This window comes from Heloderma suspectum, chromosome 10 (genome assembly GCF_057233095.1).
Source record: "Heloderma suspectum isolate Gila_16-S chromosome 10, 16-S_ref, whole genome shotgun sequence".
In the NCBI taxonomy this organism is placed as follows: Eukaryota; Metazoa; Chordata; class Lepidosauria; order Squamata; family Helodermatidae; genus Heloderma; species Heloderma suspectum.
This window is the reverse complement of record NC_139467.1, coordinates 40,692,299-40,718,961: the sequence shown is the minus strand read 5'-3', so window position 1 is coordinate 40,718,961 and position 26,663 is coordinate 40,692,299. Positions and strand designations below refer to the sequence as shown.

At 45.8% G+C, this 26,663-nt stretch overlaps 1 protein-coding gene across 1 annotated transcript in view; it reads left to right on the top strand.

Moving 5' to 3' along the window:
* Positions 1-26,663, top strand: part of COL9A2 (collagen type IX alpha 2 chain) — a 106,660-nt gene that overhangs the window by 64,429 nt on the left and 15,568 nt on the right. The window contains exons 15-25 of the mRNA XM_084816360.1: positions 1,257-1,310; positions 3,061-3,114; positions 4,683-4,736; positions 10,494-10,547; positions 10,723-10,776; positions 12,364-12,417; positions 14,389-14,433; positions 14,584-14,637; positions 18,957-19,010; positions 19,352-19,405; positions 25,245-25,316. Of these exons, the coding sequence (XP_084672486.1) occupies positions 1,257-1,310; positions 3,061-3,114; positions 4,683-4,736; positions 10,494-10,547; positions 10,723-10,776; positions 12,364-12,417; positions 14,389-14,433; positions 14,584-14,637; positions 18,957-19,010; positions 19,352-19,405; positions 25,245-25,316 (603 nt within the window). The remainder of the gene's footprint in view (positions 1-1,256; positions 1,311-3,060; positions 3,115-4,682; positions 4,737-10,493; positions 10,548-10,722; positions 10,777-12,363; positions 12,418-14,388; positions 14,434-14,583; positions 14,638-18,956; positions 19,011-19,351; positions 19,406-25,244; positions 25,317-26,663) is intronic.

Below are 26,663 nucleotides of genomic sequence, written 5' to 3'. Positions count from 1 at the left end.
AGTCTGTAGTGGGGTGGAGGTGGGGAAAGAGTCTGGCTCTGATTGCTGGGAATTCTAAAGACTCACCTGGACACAGGCAGAGAAAACTGGAGGGGATTGTAGAGTTCCTGGACACCTTTTCTCCTCCCTTGTTAACTCTGCTTATCATATCTTTCCTTAAATCAGTTAATTGTCCCTGGTTTTGCTCTCCCCGCTCCCATCCCTGATGAAAAATTAGCTACTAACGGAGAAATAAGATAAGCAGAGATAAACAGTGGATGGTGAAAGGTGGCCACGTTTTTTACAGTCACCTCCATCTTTCTCTCCCTGTTTCTGGAGGAGCCTTCAGAATTCTCAACGGTCAGAGCCTAGCTACTTACAGGTGAATGCTACTTTTGAGGTGATGGGTATAACGTGGGGGTGGGGTTGGGGTTAAACCTCTTTCAGCCTGAAGGCCAAATTCCATTTCAGAGATGCTTGGGGTGGGTGGGGGATACCAATGGTGGGCGGGGAGGGGGATACACCCCCCCCTGCCTGTTTTAGCCTTAGGAGAGGCATGTCGACCTTTTAGAATGGGGAAAAAACTGCACAAAAGCTGGGAAACCACAAGATGATGGGTGACTGGGGAAAAGGGTAGGGCCACGGGAAGGGGATGTAGCTATCTGGGGAACCCCAGAGGGCCAGATTGGGACCCCAGGAGGGCCGGAGTTGGGCCCTGAGCTGGAGGCTCTGCACCCCTGGTGTAACATGTAGCCAAGCTCTAGAGTTTAAGAGCAATAGAGGGGCAGCAGGAATTTGGACCCTCTGCCTTGGTCAATCCATGACAGTTTATCACATCACCAATGAGGCATCCTGTTCTCAGTGTCTACAAAGAACACACTCTCAACGGAATTCATTAATTAAAAGCTAGTCTGCTTTGATGATAAGAATGTATTAAAATCTTTTTTGAAGCTGGTGGAAATTTTGCCTTTTGCTTGAGGAAGTGGTATGGGGTTTTGAGCTAATGTCATTATTAAACTAATGTCCTGAATGGGGCTGTGGGCAGGAAATAATAGCATTAGAAGATAATCAGTGAATCAGAGAGGGGTGGGGGAAGCTGGTGATTAATCTTTTTGGATAATGACTTCCCACGCTTCATCCATGGATGGATTTTTTTCAAGGTGACAGATGGGGCAAGCAGTGGGGGTGGGGGTGCTGAGCAGCTTTAGCTGCAAGAGATATGACCTTCACCAGAAGCAAGGCAGTTGATCCAGGCTTGGTTTTCTTTTCTTTTGAAGGGCCCACAAGGTCTGAGGGGATATCCTGGAATGGCAGGCCCTAAAGGAGAGATGGTAGGTGCTCCAGGCAGAAAGGAAATGCTTAATTTGTTGATGATGTCACCATTATTCACTAGGGTACCGTTTCCGGTTTCTTTGGAGTGAACACAGAGAGATCACTGTGATTCGTAACTTGTGCACCGATACACATTTTGTTGTTGTTCAGTCGTTAAGTCGTGTCCAACTCTTTGTGACACACACAAAAGACACTTGTTAGATATGTACATTCAGGATTACATTTCCAAGAAAATTCCAGAGGGTAGCTACGTGTTTTAAGAGCATTGGTTGCAGTTCCTTCATAATAACCTGAATTATCAATATGCAAGTGGAGAGAGAGGATCTGTTTGTTAGTAAAGATATTTTAGGGCTGATTCACTCTTGCACATTAACCATCTGGTGATGACTGCAGCACCCAGTAGTGACTTTTTGTGTGTGGACCATGGGCCATGACAGATAAGACACCACAGCTAGAGCATTCGAATCACCTTCCGATGGAGTCAGTTTAAGACGAAGCCACCCTGAAATACTTTGCATTGCAACAATTTATTGCTGCTGAAGAAATTCATGTCTCTCCAGCGACTGTGAGGATTGCAGCTAAGCTCAGGGGGAACAGGGAATCCTGGGAGGGGGGCTAGGGGGTGGCAGATGACAACAGTGTCCCTGCTAATAAAAAATTGCTGGTGCTACGTCCCTCTGAACCCTGGCTCTACTCCACCAATGGGTGTGGGTTACAGTAGGTCTCAGAAGAGTGCTTTGGGAATGAGACCTGTTGGGCTATATTCCCAGCTCTGGGAGGAAAGCAGGTGCCACGTCCCACAGGAACACAGGGCACACTGGAAGCTGTGTTATACTGGGTCAGATTGTTAGTCTGTCTAACCCATTTTTGCCTACTTTAACTGGCAATGGTTCTCCAACATCCCACTTCCTTGTTCTGTACAGCAGGGGTTGTGGGAAGGATTGAGTAGAACCCCGAGACCAGCCAACCGGAGCCTGGTGCAAAAGGCATACACTTAGAATTAAATAATTCTGAGCCTAGGAATTTGTTCTGAGTAGCAGAACCAAACTGAGCTCACAGTCCTGCCACACAAAAATCTACACCTGTTTACCCCAAACATTATTTGTTTCAACAGTATGAATTAGCATGTGTGTGCCAGGGTGTGTGTGTGTGTGTGTGGTCATTTTGTTGCTGCTGCTGTTGAACAGAAATCCTTGCCCATCTACTGCAAATCACCCAGAAGTCTGCCAGTAGATCCAGATCTACCTTCCGCCCAACCCTGCTGTGCAGCACCTAGCACACTCATTCTACCAGTGCAGGCTGGTGGCTCTGATGTCAATGGGCCGGTGAAGTCAGAACCAGTCAGAACTCTAAAGGCGCTATCCGAGGTGTGAAGCAGCGGATAGCTCTTTTAGAGTTCCGACTGAAACCCAGGGCGGATTCACCCCGCACTAACATTGGAGCCACCAGCCTCCACTGCATTCTACTTAATAAATGCTAATTGTCATGGCTGAGCTTTTAATTTCTGGTTCTGTATGGTCTAGGGAAGCTGAACCTGCACCCTCTCCCTCCACATTGTCTGAGGTTGGGCTTTGCTCTTGAGTGTAGTGTGGAGTGGTACTTGCCTTGTTCTTCCATCCCAGCCCTCCACAGCCCCTACTGAGGGAAGTAGTGTTGCCATACTGTGGTTGCCTTTGCTGTGGCTGCAGATGTTTGGTTCTATGATATGTCATGCAATGTCGTCTTCTCTTTATTGTGTGTTTTTCACAGGGCCCCCATGGCTATAAAGGCATGCTTGGAACCATTGGAGCCGCAGGGCCACCGGTAACTCCTTTATCCTTTTCATTCTTTTTTTGGTTCCCTGGTGAACCCTACACATTCCCTATGGACCCATGCTTGAGCCCTTTGACATCCCCAGGGCCAGCCCTATTGTTAGGCAGAGTTGGATAATTGCCAAAAGTGGCAGATGCTGGCACAGCAGCCCTCCAGCCATTCCACCTGAGCCCTCTAGCCATTTCCCTCTGTTGGAAGACAGAGCTGTTTGTGCCAGCTGGCTGGGAGTTGTAGGACTTGCTGGGAGCTGTAGGACTCTTTTTTCTGTCTAAACATGCATAGGAAAGGAAAGGAAAGGTTCCTCCTGTGCAAGCACCGAGTCATTACTGACTCCTAGAGGGACGCCGCTTGCGCTGATGTTTTCATGGCAGACTATAGCGGGGTGGTTTCCCATTGCCTTCCCCAGTCATGACTACCTTTCCCCCAGCAAGCTGGGTACTCATTTTACTGATCTCGGAAGGATGGAAGGCTGAGTCGACCTGAGCCGGCTACCTGGGGCCCAGCTTCCGCTGGGATCATAGGATTGCACCTTAAAATGAGGTTTGAACCAGGAACTTCTTGGCTTGCAGCTCTCACATTTACAGCACAATTTGATGAAGGTTCCCCTGGAAATAAGTCCCACTGTATTCAGTGGGCTTACTCCCAGGTGTGTGTGCACAGGATTATAACCTTAGCCACTATACTAGCCCACTCTCAAAAGGTGCAAGTTATCTATCAGTGGCCATCATTATTATTGCTTTTTTTTTTCTTTTGGCTATACAGCAATATAGCATCCAGACTCTACTCCTGGGTATGAGGCCCCTTTCGCTCTAAGATATATTGGGGTTGGTATTTCTAATAGCTCACCTCCATTCACACTCAAACATGCTTGCTGCAGGTCAGTGTGATTTCATCGCACAGATGCAACAAATATAAATATTGTTTTATTGATTTATTATTTTGTTCTATTTAGATCCCATCCTACATTAAAAAATCCCAGGGCAGATGACAACAATATTAAAACAATAAAACAACAATAAAATACAATAGATAAATATGTAATAAAACCAATAAAAGAATCAGCAGTGAGAAATGATTGCAGTGGCAACTAACCAGTCATAAAAACAGTTATTTTTTATCTGCTCTCTCCCTGCTCCTTCCCAGGTAAAAAAAATGGGCCTTAGCCTGACAGCAAAATGTAAATAAAATTGGCGCCAGGCATACCTGTTGGACGAAGGCGTTCCAGAGTTGGGGCGCTACCATGGAGAAAGCCCTGTCTCATGACACCACCTGATGTACTTCCCCTAATGGTGGGGAAAATGAGAAGGCTTTCCCACCCCAGATATAAGGACATGCGGAGGCTGGTACAGGAGAGGTGTTCATTTCTCCAGTGTGGTTAGACGTAGATTCAGAAGCTCTTCCCAGCTTCCTCTCCTGAAACAGTTTGAATTGGACTGCAGGGACATGAGAGGCATCTGCGTTGGATTCCATATTCTCCAAAATAGACTATTACAGAAGCTTGAAAATTCTCTCTCTCTCTCCATCATATTTTCTCTTTAATCATAATTTATTTGTTCTAGGGTGAAGAAGGTCCTAGGGGGCCTCCAGGACAGGCTGGCGAGAAGGGAGACCTTGTGAGTAAAATCTTTCAATGAATCATTAAGTTTAATCTTCATGAGGAAAGCAGTCTCATGTCACGGGCACTAATTTGAACTGTATTGATTTAGTTTTATTTGTAATCCCTCCCCTCACCCCACCCCACCCCCATCCCAGGGGCTCAAGGGCATGTGACAATCTGTTAATTACAACTCCCACTCCCATTACGTTCATGGATATATCATATATTACAGTTATAGTCCATTCTTTCTACACGGGGCTCAGGGCAGAGTGCAGGTTCGATCCGCAGAGATGCTGGGGATCGAACCTGGGACCTCTGCATGCAAAGCATGTGCTTTGCTGCTGAGTGACAGCCCCTCACTATAACACTGCTGTTATATGCAGGAAGAATATATCAAAGCTGCACTGTAGGCATGGAAATTCACTCAAAACTAGGGCTTGTGGCCAGGCCCATCCCAATCTCCCCTTAGAATTACTTCTGTAAAGCCCAATGTTTTAATCTGCTCTCTCCCTGCTCCTCCCCTCAAGTGTCACATCTCAAATTGCCCCATCTCAAATTGCTATGGAAACTCTTCTCCCAAGAACCCTCAGGGAGGAAGTTTCTGACATACCTGACTGCCCACCCCCATGATCCTCATTATCGAAGAATGCTGCTCCTTCCTCCTTTATTTCATTGGAGCTGAAGCTTAGCCAGCTGTGGTTCCCTCCATCTTTCCCCCACCTGCTCATTAACTTGGCCATCATCAAGACAAAGATGCATGTTGACTTGTACTTGGTACAAAAGGGATTACTGGATTCCAGCCCCCCTGCTGTAGTTGGAGAGGGGAGCTGGAGTCCCAATTCACATTACGGATTGTGCTTCTGAAGTTTATCCAAATACACCCCCCCCCACACACACACACACACAATGCACAAACACGCTATGCGAATCGTGCACACAAGCCCTACTGTCTCTGTTCCTTCCACCCTGATTTCCAGGCTCCTGTCCGTGAAAAGATAGCTGGGAACTTTCCAAACTCTTTCATATTAGAACATAGGAACTGTCTCGATGGATCAGAATAATGTCTGTTTAATCTGGTGTTCTGGTTCCAACTGCAGCCATCCAGATGCCTCTCTAAGTTCTGTTTGTTCCCCACTTCTGGTACTCAGAGGTATACTGCATCTGTAAATGGAAGCTCCATTTAGCCAGGGATGTAGTGATAAATGTTTAACTGCAGATGCTCATCATGACAGTCCCTATAGCCACATCCCAAGGAGAGCCCCAAAATGCCAGCAGCTGTGTTGATCCATATCAACAAAGCTACTTCTACCAGTTTTCATCTCCATCAGGAGCAGGTCTTTCATAAAACAAATGGGTCTTAATTGCCCATTCCAGAGCAAGCCACCCCAAAATAATATATTGTTCCTGGGGAAATTGATTCCCCCTGAGCTACTGTAAGGATTGCAGCTAACCTCAGAAGGAACAGGAAATTCTCAGGGGGGTGGCAGACGATGTTAGCATCTCAGCTAATAAAAAAGTGCCACTGCTGCATCCCTGTGAGCTCCACCACACCACTGAATTGATTATGTCCTTTGCAGCCAAAGATGGAGAAGCTCTATAGAGTCAGTAAAAACAAGACCTGGAGCTGACTGTGGCTCAGATCATGAGCTGCTTCTTGCAAAATTTCGGCTTAAATTGAAGAATGTAGGGAAAACCACTAAACCGTTCAGGTATGACCTAAATCATATCCCTTATGAATATACAGTGGAGGTGAGGAATAGATTTAAGGGATTAGACCTGATAGACAGAGTGCCTGAGGAACTATGGACAGAGGTCCGTAACATTGTTCAGGAGGCAGCAACTCAATCCATCCCAAAGAAAAAGAAATGCAAGAAAGCAAAGTGGCTGTCTGAGGAGGCTTTACAAGTAGCTGAGGAAAGAAGGGAAGCGAAAAGCAAGGGAGAAAGGGGAAGATATACCCAACTGAATGCAGAGTTCCAGAGAATAGCAAGGAGAGACAAGAAGGCCTTCTTAAATGAACAATGCAAAGAAATCGAGGAAAACAACAGAATGGGAAAGACTAGAGATCTCTTCAAGAAAATCGGAGATCTCAAGGGAACGTTTTGTGCAAAGACGGGCATGATAAAGGACAAAAGAAGGCAGGGACCTAACAGAAGCAGATGAGATTAAGAAGAAGTGGAAAGAATACACAGCAGAACTATACAGGAAAGATCTGAATGTCCCTGATAGCCATGATAGTGCGGTCACTGAACTTGAGCCCGACATCCTAGAGAGTGAAGTCAAGTGGGCCTTAGGAAGCATTAGTAACAACAAAGCTAGCGGAGATGACAGTATTCCAGCTGAGCTATTTAAAATCCTAAAAGATGATGCTACTAAAGTGCTGCACTCAATATGCCAACACATTTGGAACACTCAACAGTGGCCACAAGACTGGGAAAGGTCAGTTTACATTCCAATTCCAAAGAAGGGCAACGCCAAAGAGTGTTCAAACTACCGTACAATTGCGCTCATTTCACATGCCAGCAAGGTTACACTCAAAATCCTACAAAGTAGGCTTCAGCAGTATGTGAACCGAGAACTACCGGAAGTACAAGCTGGGTTTCGAAGAGGCAGAGGAACTAGAGATCAAATCGCCAATGTTTGCTGGATCATGGAGAAAGCAAGAGAATTCTAGAAAAACGTCTATTTCTGCTTCATTGACTACGCTAAAGCCTTTGATTGTGTGGATCACAACAAACTCTGGCAAATTCTTAAAGAGATGGGAGTATCAGACCACCTTACCTGTCTCCTGAGAAACCTGTATGAGGGTCAAGAAGCAACAGTAAGAACCAGACATGGAACAACTGATTGGTTCAAAATTGGGAAAGGAGTACGACAAGGGTGCATATTATCGCCCTGCTTATTTAACTTATATGCAGAGTACATCATGAGAAACGCTGGGTTGGATGAATCACAGGTCGGAATTAAGATTGCTGGGAGAATTATCAACAACCTCAGATACGCAGACGATACTACCCTAATGGCAGAAAGCGAAGAGGATCTCAAGAGCCTCTTGTTGAGGGTGAAAGAGGAGAGTGCAAAAGCTGGTTTGAAACTCAACATTAAAAAAATTAAGGTCATGGCATCTGGCCCCATCACTTCCTGGCATATAGAAGGGGAAGAAATGGAAGCAGTGACAGATTTTATTTTCTTGGGCTCCAAGATCACCGCAGACGGTGACTGTAGCCATGAAATTAAAAGACGCTTGCTCCTTGGGAGGAAAGCTATGGCCAACCTAGACAGCATAGTAAGAAGCAGAGACATCACCTTGCCGACAAAGTTCCGTATAATCAAAGCTATGGTTTTCCCAGTAGTAATGTATGGCTGCGAGAGCTGGACTATAAGGAAGGCTGAGCACTGAAGAATTGATGCTTTTGAACTGTGGTGCTGGAGAAGACTCTTACGAGTCCCCTGGACTGCAAGGAGGCCAAATCAGTCAATCCTAAAGGAAATCAACCCTGAGTGCTCATTGGAAGGACAGATACTGAAACTGAAGCTCAAATATTTTGGCCACCTAATGCGAAGAGAAAACTCCCTGGAAAAGACCTTGATGCTGGGAAAGATTGAAGGCAAAAGGAGAAGGGGGCGGCAGAAGATGAGATGGCTAGATAGCATCACCGATGCAATGAATATGAAGTTGAGCACACTCTGGGAGAGAGCGGAGGACAGGAAGGCCTGGCATGCTATGGTCCATGGGGTCACGAAGAGTCGGACATGACTTAACGACTGAACAACAACAACAATTGGTAGCATTAACTCTCATACATATGCTTTCAAATTCCTGTACAGTGTTGTGTTTCTTAAAGGTAGAAACTCCAGGAATGTGATACTTCCCCTCTTCTTTGCAGTCAAAACACCACCTTTGATTTTCTCCAAATTAAATGTATTGTTTACATTTGCAGGGGTGGGGGCATTACAGACAGTGAACATAAGAAGAGCCATGCTGGATCAGAACAAGGGTCCATCTAGTCCAGGATTCTGTTCACACAGTGGCCAATCAGCTGTCGGCCAGGAACCCACAAGCAGTGCATGAGCGCAGCAGCACCCTCCCACCCATGTTCCCCAGCAACTGGTGGACATAGGCTCATTGCCTCTGGTAATGAAGGTAGCACATAGCTATCAGGACTAGTAGCCATTGATAGCCTTTTCCTCCAGGAATTTGCTGAACCCCCTTTTAAAGCCATCCAAATTGGTGGCCATCACTACATCCTGTGGTAGCAAGTGTCAGGGCCCACCTTCAGTACTGCTGTGGGCTTTGTAGGTTATGGCCCGGATTTGATTAGAAGTAGCCTGGAAGGGCTTGGGCCTATTCAGTTTCTGGAATGTCAGAGTCTGTGAGCATATCTCTGCCAGGCTGAATCTACACATAGCAGTTATGCCGTTCTCATACCATTATCATAAGTATTGGTACACATGACACCAGTGGGCACCAATAGTTATGATAACGGTATAACTGCTATGTGTACATTCAGCCTCAGTGTTCTCACAGCAGAGCCAGGGGGAGTCACCCAACTCCCTGTCTACCTGCTGGTCTGGCCTTGGCAGGCAGGGAGGCTGGAAGTTGTCCATGAGAACCTGTGAGAGCTGGGGTGGGGTTTGCAGAAGGGTTGCCTATGTTGAAGTGTCACTGCTGGAGGGCTGAGCAGTGATGCCCTGTTTTGACAGGGGCCTTGCTGAAAGGCTAAAGACCCTTGTCTGTCAAGGGATCTGGAGGGGGTGTCCTGCAGTCATGTCTTCCCTTTTAAGCTGATGCAAATGCAAAGGGCCTTTGCTAGGAACCTCTCGTCTTCATTGCCCGAAGCCTTCTCTGTTTGGATCCATCATCATCTGGGCTTTTGGAAGCACTCTGCACATGGACTGGAACTTTGGATTGTTAAGGACTTGCCATGAAAAGTACTGTGAGGCTTTTGAATTCCCATTGCTGTGGATTGTGTGTCTGTAGTCAGCTCAGTGTACAGCAGGCTGGGTTTGATCTATGACTTTTGGACTCCCCTCTGCCAGAACTCATGCAGCGTGGAGTTGCCAGTGCAAAAGTGGTGGCCTGGAACTCCTTGCATGTGTGGGTATGCCCCTCCCTTGATCTTGATGGGCCTTGACCATGTAGCCTGGAGTTACCAAGAAAATATTCAAAGTTGGGCTCTCTACAGGTATGAGTTGTTTAGGCCTTTCAAGAAGTTATCCCTTGATTGCCTGATGGGTTCACTCCAGGAATCATTCCCTTTCCATGTCCGGGGTTGGAACCCCGTGAAAGGATTGTTTGGGTTAGGCACCCAGGAATCCAGAGTCCCTTCCCTTGTGTTCAGAACGTGGAGATGGCGATGGAGAAACCACATTGATGAGGATCTCAGTCATGGTAGTAATGTTTAGCTTTGCACTGTTCTAGAATTACATTGAGCCTATAGCTACTGACCATCAGGTATATGATTTTTGAAGAGTGTAACCATTAAGCTCTTGCCATGGCATTCCCTGCAAGAAAGAAATCTCACTGATTTGGGTGTCTGGTGTCAGATTGCCTGAGCGTGTGCACTGGGGGAAGAAGATTGGGAAACCTGACAGCGAATTCCATTGTTTAATTATGCGCTGTGTGAAGAAGTACTTTGATCTGTCCTGAATCTCCCTCCTGAAAGATGCTTTCCTGCATTATCTGTCCTGAAAGATGCTTTCTGCCCAGGCTTTTGTGGTTCTCATATTTATTGGTATACTAACAGTGGAACTTTTCTTCATTACTTTTTAGGGTGCTCGTGGTTATAGGGGCCCTCAGGGAGGAATAGGGCCCAAGGGGGCACATGTAAGTATAGCCTTTTCCCAACCTCCATCTTGACGCTCAATGGGATCTGGAGAGAAACGGGGGGAGGGAAGGGGAAGCTTGCTTTATTTCCTACTCTGGGTAGATCAGCATACAAACTGAGTGAAACATGGCCATTATAGTAATGTTATCTCTCTCCCCAACCTTTTTCTTGTAGGGTCTTCCTGGGATTGATGGTAAAGATGGTACCCCTGGCATTCCTGGGGTGAAGGTAAGAAAAAGTCCTCAGGAAAGTACGAAGTGGAACTGATACTTCTTCGTTCTCTCCAGTGTGTGGCTGGCCCCCGGCAGTTTGGAAAATCCAGCTGTCCTCCCCTCCCTCCCTCCCTCCCTCCCTGTGGTGAAAAATTAATAATAAATTAAAGTAACTGATACTTTGCTGCCTAATTATTCATGTTGTTGATTCTATTGTAATCTTATTCAGATTATTATGTTTAAGTAAAATGCCTAGAGAAATGTATTTTATGAGGCGTTTAATAAATTTAGCATGCAATCCTATGCAGGCGGCAATGTTTGGAATTATAGGACCTTTTTCTGTCTAAAGATGCATAGGATTGTGCCCTTAACTTTAATAAAGAAATAAATTCTAATCAGAGGACACAGATGGCGATGGGGTGTGTGGGAAGGAAGCTTGATCCTTCCCAATTTCCTCCCCACTTTCTTTCAGAACTCTAGTGTGTGGAACAAAGCTCACCCATGCCCCGTGCACTTCACCTCTTCTATGACACTCCCCCCCCCATTTTTTTCTGGTGCTGCCCCCACCTGAGGCCTGCCCCAATCTCACCCCAGGTAGAATACTGGGGTGGGGGGTGGAAGCATATAATGTATCAGAAAACGTCTGATACATGGCCCCTCCAGTTGTGGTGGTTGCTAGGCAACACGGAATCTGTGGTGCCCTTTTGGTAGTTCTAGGCCACATGGACTTTGCTGAGCTTTGTTCCCTTGTGGTTGCTAGGCAAAACCCACAATGACCGTGGGCTCCCTGCTCTGCTGGCCATTGTCTGCTAGGTCACCGGAGGGCTGTGGGATTCCGTCTTTTTTCTGCTATAGCACTTCCAAGTCTTCCAAGTGCTTCACATGCATTATCTGGTTGTAATCCTTTACAACAACCCTGTAAGGTTAGTCACAGTAAGTATTCATATTCCCAATATCGCAGATGGGGGGACTGAGGTTCGGAGAGAGTGGCTTGGCTAAAGCCACTTAGTGTTTTCATGGCAGAGGCGAGGTTCGAACTGGGGACCTCCTGGTTCATAGCTCAGTCACTTAACCATTGTGTTACCTAGCGAATTCATAGGCTGTAGGCATTGAAGAGATCTTGGCATGCACTTTGGTTGGAGCCAGTGGAGGCTGGTGGCTCCGATTTGGGTGGGGCTGTGATTCCATTCTGGGTTTCAGTCAGAGCCAGCCAGAACTCTGAAAGAGCTATCCAAGGTGCTGAACCCATTTTGGGGATAGGGTTCAGCACCTCAGATAGCTCCTTCAGAGTTCTGGCTGGTTCTGACTGAAACCTGAATGGAATCATAGCCCTACCGAAATGGGATCCACCAGCCTCCACTGGTTGGTGCTAGACCCCAGAGAGATCCCATCCCATGAGTCTCCTCCTTGCATAGGTGATAAGACGGTGCTCTCTCTTGTAAGCCAAGAGATGTTAGTTGAATTCTTAGCAGTGACAACCCTCTAGGGGCTTTGTTTTAATGGGAAAAAATCAGTCTTGCAACAGGGTCCCATCTGGCTGACTGCTACATTTCTTTCACTCTTTGCTCGTTATAGACACAGCATTTCTTACTTTGCCTTGTAGGGAAGTGCAGGAAAACCAGGACTTCCAGGGCCACCAGGCCACCGAGGATTAGCTGTAAGTGTTATTCCATCATTGTTATTATTAACGTTTTATTGAAACCTTTTATAAGAATACGGTAGTGTTAGGCTTATTACTAGAGATCTACCAGACCGATTTTGCTAATTTTTTTTTTAAACTGAAGCTTGAGCAGTGTAGACATGCAGAACATTTTGAAACTTTGAAAAAGTTCAGAGCTCGAGCTTTGGGCAGCTCAGGAAGGGAGAAAGGAGACGGATGAGGGAAAGGGGAGGTTAATGCATATGCCCCACACTGTGCATATAATGTAACATGTGACTCAGTGTGTGTATGCATGTGCAATAATTCTTCTGTGAGGTTTTAAGGTGCTGGGCCAGTGAAAGGACAGCCATAGAATGTTGGGAAAGGGGCTGAAGAAAAGTCACTTGGTGATAGTTAGAGCAGAAGGAAGAGAAGCTGAGGAGAAAGACCTGAAAGGATGCCAGAGGGAGAAGAGAAGAAAAAGCTTACTTCATGTGTTTTCGACCTCAAACTTCAAGAAATGGTAAACAATCTTTTTAAAAAGAACTTTTTTTGTTTTCATGTTTGCCGCGTTTATTTGTAGTACATTTATTTTAAATGTGTAAAGTTGTTCCAGTCACAAGGGAACTGGGCAAACATATCTTTATCCAATCATTCTCAGACTACTAGCCCCCATGGTGACACGGGAGTTGCTCTAGTATATGTATGTATGTATGTATATGATTGTATAAACAAACAACTCCCACTTCCCTTCTCCATGTGTGACCCATTTGCCTGTCCACTCCCCCTGTGATTTAAAAAGATATATACAAATAAAAAGATATAAAAATAAATATAATTAAATAAAAAAGAAGGACAAAGACGTATATGGGTACTTTCAGATGAAGGGGTCCTAGCTCTAGCAGCCAGAAGGCATTATGCAGCTAATCTGTCATCTTTTCTTGAACAGATTTTCTGTGGTAAGAAAAAAAACAGGACGTGGTGGGAAAACCTCGGGAGGGTTACAAGTGGAAGATGATGGTGTCTGGACACACCTGCCCGCTTGGTAAAATGAACGAGGCAGGGTGATGGTGTTTTGAAAGCCTCATGTGAAAGCACCCAACGTATGAAAAGCATGCATTGTACAAAACACTTCTGCGCTTCAACTAAAATTCGCACAATTGACATCCCATTTTATACTGCTTGAAGGCAGGTTTGCAACTTTCCTGGTTTCGAATCAGCGGGGTCACACTATCCATCAGTAGAAAACAGCCACTGCTACGTTTTGTTCTAAACAAGCAGACCAATCCCCCCCGCCCCACACACACAAAACCCCCTTCCTGTATACGTAATCGTAAGGCTCTTGCTGAAAATGTGTTGGTAGCTGTGAGAATTGTGATTGCAGAAAATTGGAAATGTAATGGAAAATTATGTATTATGGACTGGTTCAGGAAAGCTTTTGCTGTAGCTGAAATGGACAAATTAACTGGATTAATACATCTGCCAGTAGAAATGGGAATTGTCAGTAATTGCGGAGACGGGCTCCTTTTGTTAACTATTTGAACAATCATTGTAAGTGTCCTCACTTAGAGAGGCATTTGTTTTTTGTGTAGTAATGTATGATTTTAATATTTTTTGAGATTAACGCTACAATCCTATGTATGTTTATTCAGAAATAAGTCCCCACTGATTTCACTGGGACTTACTCCCTAGTAAGTGTGCATAGGATTGCTGTCTAAAAAATCCTTACTGCTCCGCTTACCATGTGCCGGCAGAGGCCTGCTTATAAAAACGTAATAATGACGGATGGCGTATGGAGCTGAATATCCCGACCACCAACAATTTGTGGTAATGCATCATCCAACTTCTCTTGGAGGGAATTTATCTCCGGGTCTGTGCCTAGAAGTACCTCTTCCCAGACCAGACCAGACCAGACCAGACCAGACCACACCAGAAATGATCATATGGGGCCCACAACAAATGATTTGGGTTTTTCTTGTTTTTCCATAGGGCTTGCCAGGCACACCTGGAACAAAAGGAGGCCCAGGACAAAAGGTACTTTGTCTGCTGCTGCTGTTGTCATCTTTGTCTGCTTCTCTTTGCCTATAAGCCACATATAAGGCACTCACAGACCTTCATAGCCACTTCTGAAGAATTGGGGAGCTGTTAAAGGCTTTAAATGTTGGTCACTTGATGTCTTAACAGGGTGAACCGGGGGGACGTGGATTACCAGGTTCGTCTGGGTCGCCTGGGAAAATTGTAAGTAAAAGGGGATCTCCCTCTTCCATTTTTGCTTCTTCCTATATTTATTTATTACATTTTTATCCTGCCCTATATCATGAAGATCTCATGGCGGTGTACTTTAAACAGCAGGGGCACTACAGGATATTTGGGACTCCCTTGGTCTTGTTGTCTCTCCACTGGGCTTTTGCTTTTTCCTCCCCTTTTTTGCTTACTCTGACTTTATCTATTTATTAGTAATATTTATATACTGCTTTGGGGACCGCGGTGGCTCAGTGGTTAAGATGCTGAACTGCAGACCGGAAGGTCGGCAGGACAGCAGTTCGAGACCTGAGTGCCACGTGACGGAGTGAGCTCCCGTCTTCGGTCCCAGCTCCTGCAAACCTAGCAGTTTGAAAGCAAGAAATTGCAAGTAGATAAATAGGTACCGCTTCAGCGGGAAAGGTAACAGCGTTCCGTGCACCTCGGTGTTCAGTCATGCCGGCCACATGACCACGGAAGCGTCTTCGGACAGTGCTGGCTCTTCGGCTTAGAAATGGAGATGAACACCACACCCTAGAGTCGGACACGACTGGTTGGGGACACCTTTACCTTTATATACTGCTTAATATAACAAAATCCCTAAGCGGTTCTTATCACCTCATAGTGAAGGTGAAGCAGAATGCATTTGCTTCTTTACTCCTGTTCACAGACCTCATTTTCTTTTTTGCAGGCTGCAGTTTCTCCATAGTGACTGATGAGGTTGCACTCTGCACATGCTCAGAGGCACCCTTTATTAAACTAACATTGCTGCCACTACTAAGAATGCATCTGTAGAATGACAGCTGTGTGTCTGGCACTCTGTGTCTGGCATCTCAAAGTGGGGGACCATCTAAGGCTGTGAATTAGCTCCAGTAAACCCAGTAGGACAGGCTTGAAGTAAACATGCATAGGACCGGGATGCAAAGGACAATACGAACGAGGACATAAACCAGAATCCTGTTTTGCAGGCCAGGGTCTGGAACTTAAGCAAAATATGTAAATAGCAACCACAGGGAGCTAAGAACAGGATTGGGGGGGGGATTAACCTTTTCCCTCCTGCTGTGTACCCGACTGAAATTGCCCCATGCCCAAGCCAGAGGCTTCCCTCCTGATGCAAATAACAGTTTTGGGGGTGATTTTCATTAGAACCACAGCAAGGGGAAGGAGTAAAACTTCCCCTCCCTGCCCCCGCATGGTCCTGAATCTGTTCACCACCCCCCCTCAAATGGCTGCTGTTTGCATTTTTAAAATGTACATGTTAACTGCATTCACACAATTAATAGTTTGGCCCTTAAAAACATAACATAAAATATCCTGGTTGGATTAGACCAAGGGGCTGGCCATCTATTCTAACCTAGTATACTGTTTCTGACATTGCCCAAGCTGATGCTTTGGGGAATCTGACATGCAGGGCATGAAGGCACCCAGCCTGCCTCACTGCTTCTCCCACCATCTGGCATACAGAGGAATACCACCTCTGAACATGGAGGTTCCATTGAGTCACCATAGCTAATACCAGTGAAGGCTGGTGGCTCTGATTTCAGTGAGGCTGTGCATCTATTCTGGGTTTCAGTCAGAACCAGCCAGAACTCTAAAGGAGCTACCCAAGGTGCTGAACCATATCCCCAAAATAGGTTGAGCACCTTGGATAGCTCCCTTACAGTTCTGGCTGATTCTGACTGAAACCCCGAGTGGAATTATAGCCCCACTGAAATCGGAGCCACCAGCCTCCACTGGCTAATACCCCTCAATAGACCTGTCCTCTGTAAAATGGTCTAATGCCATTTGAAAAGCCATATAACTCCTTGGAGCTAATGGACCACTGGAGGACAATGAAGCTTTCCCTTTAGGCCAGTCTTCCCCAACTTGGGGACCCCCCAGATGTGTTTTATTTATTTATTTGTTTATTCATTTCATTTCATTTCTATACCGCCCAATAGGCGAAGCTCTCTGTGTTGGACTACAAGTCCCATCACCACCAGCTGATATGCTGGGGATGATAGGGCATGCAGTCTGGAGGGCACCAGTCTGCAGAGGGCTGCTTTAGGGCTAAAAATAGACATGGTGCTAAATGCATTACAGCATTTAATATTTCATAAAACTCAGTTAGTCAGGGAAGCAGGACCCAAGCAGGGTCAGAACCATGGCGGGAAGAGAGGGGAAGTTTACCCCTCCCCCACCTGCTCTGCTTGTTGTTGTTGTTCAGTCGTTCAGTCGTGTCCGACTCTTCGTGACCCCATGGACCATAGCACGCCAGGCCTTCCTGACCTGCGCTCTCTCCCGGAGTGTGCTCAAGTTCATATTCATTGCATCGGTGATGCTATCTAGCCATCTCATCCTCTGTCGTCCCCTTCTTCTTTTGCCTTCAGTCTTTCCCAGCATCAGGGTCTTTTCCAGAGAGTTTTCTCTTCGCATTAGGTGGCCAAAATATTGGAGCTTCAGCTTCAGTATCTGTCCTTCCAATGAGCACTCAGGGTTGATTTCCTCTAGGATTGACTGATTTGACCTCTTTGCAGTCCAGGGGACTCGTAAGAGTCTTCTCCAGCACCACAGTTCGAAAGCATCAGTTCTTCGGCGCTCAGCCTTCCTTATAGTCCAGCTCTCGCAGCCATACATTACTACTGGGAAAACCATAGCTTTGATTAGACGGACCTTTGTCGGCAAGGTGATGTCTCTGCTTCTTACTTTGCTGTCTCGGTTTGCCATAGCTTTCCTCCCAAGGAGCAAGCGTCTTTTAATTTCATGGCTACAGTCACCGTCTGCGGTGATCTTGGAGCCCAAGAAAGTAAAACCTGTCACTGCTTCCATTTCTTCCCCTTCTATATGCCAGGAAGTGATGGGGCCAGATGCCATGATCTTAGTTTTTTTAATGTTGAGTTTCAAACCAGCTTTTGCACTCTCCTCTTTCACTCTCAACAAGAGGCTCTTGAGATCCTCTTCGCTTTCTGCCATTAGGGTGGTATCGTCTGCATATCGGAGGTTGTTGATAATTCTCCCAGCAATCTTAATTCCGACCTGTGATTCATCCAACCCGGCGTTTCTCATGATGTACTCTGCATATAAGTTAAATAAGCAGGGTGACAATATGCAGCCTTGTCGTACTCTTTTCCCAATTTTGAACCACTCAGTTGTTCCATGTCTGGTTCTTACTGTTGCTTCTTGACCCTCGTACAGGTTTCTCAGGAGACAGGTAAGGTGGTCTGGTACTCCCATCACTTTAAGAATTTGCCAGAGTTTGTTGTGATCCACACAATCAAAGGCTTTAGCGTAGTCAATGAAGCAGAAATAGACGTTTTTCTGGAATTCTCTTGCTTTCTCCATGATCCAGCGAACATTGGCGATTTGATCTCTAGTTCCTCTGCCTCTTCGAAACCCAGCTTGTAGTTCCGGTAGTTCTCGGTTCGCATACTGCTGAAGCCTAGCATGTAGGATTTTGAGCATAACCTCCCAGCAAAAATCTCCGTCCCCCCGCTATTGGCAGTGGGGACTGGACTAAACTCCGCTTTGTCAACCCCTGTGATTTGTATCCTGCTGCCCTCACCCCACCGGCAATGGCAGCAATTTTCCCTTTTAAAAAATGTGCACCTTGAATGCAGACATACATTTAGTGTCATGTTTTGTGTGGCCCCCTAAATTACACCACCAAGTACTAAAAGGGGGAGTTTGTGTGCGTGTGTTTTTTAAAGAGCTTGTGGCATGGCTAGCTTGTTTGTATGACTCATCTGGCAGAGGATTTTTTGGGGGAGGGTGGTTTTTATTGGTATTTCTTTTGCTGTCCTTTTATTGCTTATTCCTTGTTGGTTGGTTCGGTCAGCTGCCTTGATTACAACCCGCCTTTCTATAAACACAGAAATATTGGAAATCAATCAATTAATGGTGCAATCTTATGCATGTTTTGATGGAAAAAAGGCCTACAACTCCCAGCCATGGCCTTTTCCCCATCTAAACATACATAGGATTGCGCCTTAAAACTTGATCTCCAGTGCCCAGAGGCAGAGCCCAGGGCTTGAGAACAGATCATTGCATGTGAATGCAAAATAACGGCCTGCTTTTGAAGCTTGCACATTTCTGTTTTGGACAGCTGGGGGCAGCACCATCCTATGAAATCCTACGACCAAGACTCACAGAGAGTACTGTGGCACATTAAGGATGCACACAGTTAATAATATTTAATTAATTTCTTGTTATCAATGTGTTAATTTCTTCCCAAGGCACAGGGATCTTTGCTTTCCCTGCAACAGTCTAACAAAGCAAAGGACTCTGTCTTTTAAATCAAGTTCTCCTAATTTTTTTGTGGGGGGGACACCTCCCTTTAGGGTGAGCCTGGACCTCAAGGAGACACGGGGCCACAAGGGGTCGCTGGTGTGAAAGTAAGTCCTTAAAAACACATTCCCTCGGAAAGCAGCGATAGTGTGATGGTGTTCCTGGGTGTGTGTGTGTGTGGCATTTCTCCCATCTTACTTTAAAAATGGGGGTGGGTGGATGGTGGATTTAATGTGCACATTTAATTGCTCCAGTCATCTCAGTGCTCTTCTGGGGGTCTCTGGAAGGTGAGGTGCTCTCCTGTGTAGCACTGGAGCTTATGCTTCAGGAGAGATGTGATTTTCCATTCAAGAGCTGAGATTTTGTTGGGGTTTCGTTAACCCACATGTGCTTAGCTCCCACTTAAGGGAGAACTGGACGTCTTGACCCTTTACTGTCTCTTTCGCAGGGAGATCGGGGCGAGAGAGGCCCAGTAGGTCCTCCGGGGCTGCAGGGGAAAGTGGTGAGTATGAGTAAATCCAGAGGAGCAGAATTCAAATATGTTCCTTTTTTCTTCCTTCCTGGAGGAACTCTTGGCGAGTGCTCTCACCTCCACAAGGTCTTGTTCTCCTCTCCCTCCACTTCTCCTCGTGGTTTGAAGAGGTTGCAAAACTCAACATCAGTTATTATATTCAGGTTACTTTTGCCACAGATCTCACAAGTCAAGAAGCTCAGTAGCTAAGTAACCAGACACTGGGAAATGGACTGGTTCTCTGCCTATAGCCCTTGGTTGCTTATGCTTTCTACTTGGAACACCGTGTCTCCCAAAATTATGTTGGCTGAAGGGGACCATAGCTGAGTGCAATGTTCAATACTTGGCAGCGTGGGGGGGCTCCCAGTTTGAGGCACGCTGACCTCTGATTGGCCCACCTCTTATGTTGATGGCCCCCACTTCAAGCTCAGCTGGCAATGGTGATAGCAGCAGCACTCCAGGCATAGCTGAGAGCTGCCGTTTTAATTTCCACAATGCCTTAGAGCACCCAATATAGGGTCTGTCTGGTGAGCTGGGAGAAACAAAAACAGAGGCTTAGAGAGAGGCAGTTGCCCAACATAGAGGGCCCAGGACAGGTGTCACCACTGGTGGGGCCTGCTGGGAGAGGTGGCCCCAGCAGCTGCCTTGGGATACCAGGCACCAATGCTTGGCATCTCCAGTTAAAAGGATCAGGTAGCAGGGGATAGAAGTGACCTTTCTCTGCCTGGGACTCTGGAGAGCTGGTGCCAGTCAGTGTAGACCAGCCTTCCCCAACCTATTGCCCTTCAAATGTCTTGGACTATAACTACCATAAACTCCTAGCCAACCCCTATAATCCCCCATTCAGATGTACTGGACACATAATCCCCATTCAGATGTGTTGGACGACTACTCCCATAATCCTTGAGCCAACTCCCATAATGCCCTAGCCAGATGCATTGGACTACAACTCCCATAATCCCACAGCCAGCGTATTAGCTCCCATTCAGATGCGTTGGACTACAACTCCCATAATCCCAAGCCAACTCCCATAGTTCCCCATTCAGATGTGTTGGACTACAACTCCTGAAATCCCTAAGCCAGCTTCCACAATGCCCTAGCCAGATGTGTTGGACTACAACTCCCAAAATCCTCCAGCCAACATAGGTTGGGGAAGGCTGGAGTAGACTAGGGTGGGCTTGATGGACTGGTGGTCTAATGTGGTATGAGGCAGCTTCCTCTGTTTCTAACTGAGATGCACGTCTGAATTTAAAAGCGGAGGAACAAAAAAGTTTTCCTTTTGGGGTGTTTAAGAGCAAGCACCAGCTGCTCTCCACCTGCGTTTCTGCTGAGCGTGCCTCCGTATGAGGAGTGGTTCCTGCAGAGATGCTCTTGAGCAGCCTCCTTGAGAGTGAGGATTCTGTTGCGTAAGGGCTGAAACATGAAGAGATGTGGCTGGCAGCCTTCTGTGTGGTTAATAAGAATAACAATCCTTTGTGCTTACACAACACTTTTGAGAGCTCAAAGCACATTACATAACTTATCTTGTAATCCTTACGACAAACCTGTAAGGTAGGTCAGTATGATTACCCCCTTGTTCCAGATGCAGTTGGACTGAGAGAAAGTGGCTTATCTGACAGGCCACCTGGGGAGTTCAGGGCAGAGGCCAAATTCGAACCAGCGATTTCCGGATCCGGCTGAAAGGGGCCTTTACTTCATTTATGTATTCCTTTCTCCCAGTATCGGCATGTGGCACTGCACTCATCTTGGGAAATGGTGCTGTAGCAAGTTCATGGCATGATGTTTTCAGGGCTTTGCCCATTTCGCACTGCTAAATGATGTGCTTGCAGAAAACAGCATCCCCAAAGTCTCCTGGGCTGCTGTTTACTCTGGCGTAGCGCAAGGGAAGGGATGGTTGTGGTCTTGAGATTGGGTGCTGGTAAGTGCAGCTCTCGGAGGCCCAGGGCGGCAGCTGAGAGGCTGGAACAAAGCAAGGGAGCACCAGAAGATCAGCTGGTCAGTTTTAACCTCCTGCACCCTGGCTTCCAGCTTGGCATTTCCCCCTCTTCTGATTAGCCTGGCCGGTCAGCCAACCAGAGCTTCAGCTCACCAATTTATGCACTGTCAAAACTCGACACAGTTATTCCAGCTCAAAGGGGTGTGGTGGGAAGGAGAGTAGTGTTGCCGTCTTTTTTTTGCTGACCCTGCTTCTGTGCTTGAACACTAGGGTGACCTACAGGCACTGAGCAAGGGGAGCTTTTCCCATCACTTTTTAATTTTTTTTATTGTAACAGTTTAACAAAAGAAAAAAAGAAAAGAAAGAAAAACAAACAAACAAAGAAAAAATGTGGCTACATAGATTTGAATATATCAATTCCAATACATATGAAATGTATACACACACACACACACACGAAAATGCAGGTTTCTAAGAACCATACATAAATGTACACAAAAGCAGACCAAATACCCAAATAAGTATCCATCTGCAGGTGATGTCTATACACCATCCATTCAAATGTTGAAAGCATTGTAAGGTCTTCAACCCATTGCATTAAAGGAGGTGAGCATTTATCCCTCCAGTGTTGTAATAGAAGTCTTTTAGCTGTCAGAAGGGTTCGGAAAATCCATTTGCGCTGACCATGCATTAACTTCCAGGAAGTTGGTACATAAATTAAAAGAGCATGTACATCAGTAAATATTAAGGAGTGTTCCAATACAGAATGTGTCCGTATAATGACCTCCTCCCAAAAAGGGACAACTACTGGACTTTGCCAAAGCATATGCTTAAAAGGAGCATTAGCTGTGTGACACCTCCAATAATTAGCAACTTAGACAAACCCTTATTTAAAAGATGTTGCAGCGTCCAATAGACAATGAATGTTTTTGCTGATTAAGATGCAACATGAGGGCCATGGACACATGAGATACAGATGCCAAGATGGCAATCCATTGATTAGGCAAAATGGGACAATCCTGTTTGATATTTCATGCCAGCTTAAGACCCTGTATATCATATTTATTCACCAATAATAAGTATTTATAGACATGGATCGTAGGGTGATTTGCCTGATTGGCCTTGATAAGTGCTTTCAATAGCAAGCTGAAGCTGTAAAAGTAGCAAGGTCAAACCTAGATACTAACAAATGTTGCAATTGCAAGTATTGCTATTCATTCGTAGCTGGCAAATCATATTTAGCATGCAAAATAGAGAATGACAAAACTCATAAGACAGTGAGCCAGTGTGGCATAGTGGTGAGAGTGTTGGACTGGGAGCTGGGAGATCCGGGTTCTAGTCCCCACTCGGCCATGGAAGCTCACTGGGTGACTTTGGGCCCATCACAGACTCTTAGCCCAACCTACCTCACAGGGTTTTTGTCGTGAGGTTAACATGGAGAGAAGGAGGATGTACGCCGCCTTGGGTTCCTTGGAGGAAAAAAGGTGGAATATAAATTCAATAAATAATAAATAAATAATAATAATCAGCACCCACCAGTTGATCCAAGGTAAAAATCGCCTTATCCGTCCATGTCTGCCACAAAAACATTTCCTTACCAATTTTTAAATGTGGTTTTCCCCATAGCGTCAATTTAGCATGAAAAAATGGATCAAGATAATGTGACATTACACGCCACATGTCTCTAACAGCTGTAACTGTGGGAGGAACCCTTTCCATTCTAGTATGCCTAGAACCTAATGCCATCCATTTAGAGAGAGGGTCCAAGCAAGAAGATTCCACTAAGGAGGTGGAGCTTTTCCCATCACTTGCTCTCTGTGTCAGGAAAATCTTCATCTCCGTAATGTCTGCACATCAGGCTGGTGAAGCTTTTCCTGGTATGGGGATAAAGTGATAGCAAAGACGTCACTTGCTACATTTCTGCACATCAGGCTGTTGTACCAAAGGAACAGTGCGTGGGGGAAAAGGGTGACAGCTGGAGCTGATGGTTGAAATGATATTTTCAACAGATGTGCTAGAGGTAATAAATCTTACACCAGCCTTCCCCAACCCAATGCCCTCCAGATGTTTGAGACTTCAACACCCATCAGCTCCAGCAAGCATGGGCAATGGTCAGAATGCTGGGAGTTGTAGTCCAAAATATCTGGAGTTTTAACCCACAGCAGGGTTGATGAATGCAAAAGTCAGTGCAGCTTTACAATGTCCACCAGGGCAGTAAGAAATGTTTAATCATAAACTTGCCTGAACCAGCCAGGGCAGTGGGATGGATCTTCAAGATAAACAGAAGGTGTAAGGCACAGCTACTGAAGGTAGCAAAATAAGACTTAAGCAGTAGGATGGGATTTCTCCCCCCCCCTCCCGCCTGGATTAAAATGCCAAAGAACTAATAACCATGTGGACGTGTTCAATGTTGGTTGCAGGATTCCTCCTCTGCTTTGGAGGGAGAACAGAAGGTCCATCTTGTTCCATGGGAAAGCCAGCTCTGTCTATAACAGGGCAGGGCTGTCAACTTTACCAATTTCATCTGTTTCCATACTTTATGAAACCATTTCACTCTTTTAGGTCTCTCATTTGATTTCCATTGTTTGGCAAAAAAGAATGCTAGCCACTGAAAAAAGATAAAGCAAAAGCTCCTAATAATCCTTTGGACTTCCATCCTTTATATTGTTCAAAAAGCAAACCAGAGGGTCCAGGGGTATCTTTATTTGAAACATCTCTGTTACACTTAAGAACCATATTCCAGTTTGTTTATTGCTTTAACTTAGGGATGTCAGAGAATTTCGCCACAAATCTCGGGGAGGCCGAATGCCAGCGCATTCGGCCCCCTGAAATCGGTGGTGGAATGGTCTGCCCCCCCGCCCCCCCCCGGGATGGGACTTACCTTGGGCGAATCTTCCTGGCGGCGGTGGCGGCGGCGGTGGCCGGTCTTCTGACTGGCCGCCGCCGCCACTGCCATTTCCAGTAAAAAAAAAAAGTGATAGGCTACGTAAAGATTTACGTAGCCTATCACGGCTAGATTTTTAAAAAACACCGTGATAGGCTACGTAAATGTTTACGTAGCCTATCACGGCTGATTTAAAAGAAAAAAAAAACACACGCGCGCACGCAAATGGCGACGCCCATGGGCGCTGCCATTTGCGTTCCTTATTTTGACACGTCTTAGTCTATGTAAACATTTACGTAGACCAAGACGGCGAAAATAAGGGGAACACAAATAGCGTAGACGCTATGCTATTTGCGTTCCCCTTATTTTCGCTGTCTTAGTCTACGTAGACTAAGACGTGTCAAAATAAGCAACGCAAATGGCGGCGCCCATGGGCGCCGCCATTTGCGTACGTGCGTTTTTTTCTCTTTTAAATCAGCTGTGATAGGCTACGTAAACATTTACGTAGCCTATCACGGCTGACTGCAGGGACGCAAACGGAAGCGGCTACGGCCGCCGCCATTTGCAGAGCCGGCCGGCCAGGATTCGGGAGGGAGGGACGGAGCGCCTCCCCCCCCGGCCAGAATTTCAGGGGGGAGGGACGGAGTGCCTCCCCCCTCGGCCAGAATTTCAGGGGGAGGGACAGAGCACCTCCCCCCCACAGCAAATGTCACCCTTCGAAAAGGTAAGTGACTTTCGTACATCCCTAATGTCTATTATATATGGTAGAAACCAGCCTTATCTAACTGACAACCAATATTTGCCTTCAGCAGTTTTAAATGTTTTGAACCATTTCCATGCTGTCAAATGCCAGTGTGTGCTTTATGAACGTAGCTGAGCCAGTTTCATAGGAACCCTACTGATTGTTCACTTTCCTTGTCTCTAGTTACCAGAAAGATTCCCAGTTTGGATATCTGCCTCTTCCCTGCTACGTCCTTCCTCCTAATGTGCTTTCTCTTTTTTCTTTCCAGGGCCCGAAAGGGGAACAGGGTCCCCCAGGAATTCCGGGGCCCCAAGGTCTCCCAGGAATTAGAGGCGGCAAGGTACCATCATGATTTCTCTGACCTGAATACAGTATTAGCTTATGTTAATGGCAGAACCAGGTTTGGGGTCAACAAGTCAGGAATGGCAGTAGGACTCCCAGTTAGAATATTGAAGCTGGGGCAGACCAAAGGTCTCTCCAGTCCAGCATCCCCTTTCCTACAGTGGCCAGCAAGATGCCTCTTGGAAGCCCACAAGCAGCGCACATAGGCAGTAGCTGTCTCCCACCATCATTCCCCTGCAACTGGTATTTAGGGACATACTGCCTCTGATCCTTGAGGGTGTATATTGCCATTGTGACTATGCCCATTGTTACCCATATCCTCCAGGAATTTGTCTAGTTTCCTTTTAAAGCCAGCTATGTTGGTGGCCATCGCCAACTGCAAATTGGGTAGAATTGCACAAACAAGCGTACTTTTCCATAAATATGGTTATCCTGCACTGGGTAGAAGGAAGAAGAGAGATTGGACTCATGGGACATTAGTGGTTATAAGCCAAGCAGTGTGTATTATTTTTCTAAAAAGATACTAATTCTTGCAAGCCCAGATTCTGCACCAAGAAAATTTGGTCCCCTTGTATACGTTTTGCAAAACAAGCAAGTTTGCATAATTTACCATACTTTGTATATTCTGGTCTACCTTTCTCTTCCTCCTTCACACTTTGCATAATTTATCCTGATTTTTAAAGTCATGGGAAGGGGCAACAAAGCTGTATGGGGCACTTGAAGCCTCATCTCCAACCAACGGAAACCTTAGCATTGATGGTTTGAAAATGGGTTTTGTATGTAAATGGTTTTTATATTTTATATTGTATATTTTAATTTATTATTTCCACAAACCACAAGATATAACAAGAAAAAAAGAGAAACACTTATAACATTTCAAACACAAGGACTCCAACCAACCACGAACTTAGAATTCCAGTACATTACAAAGAGTGACCAATTTTGAAAAAACTTGTTTACAGCACCTTGTTCTTTATATCTTCTTAAATGAGGGCACAATCCTATGGCCACTACACAGCGGCTAGATGGCCATAGGATTATTCGGTTCTGGGAACCAACCTCAGAGCTCCGAGGTCGGATCCTGGAAAACCACCTCTCCGCCCCCTCCCCTGCTGCCTTTTAGGCAGCGCGGATCATCTCTGGGACGATTATATATCCTGTCATTTCACAGTTATACTGACAATTATATATCCTGTCATTTCACAAATATTTTACAAAACCATTTCCTGTTTAAAAAAAAAAAATATTTGGACAAGACCAAAATACATGAATAAAATCAGCCATCATCCCCCTGCATCTCCAGCACTTCTCTGAACAATTCTTATATATTTTGTTTAATTTATAT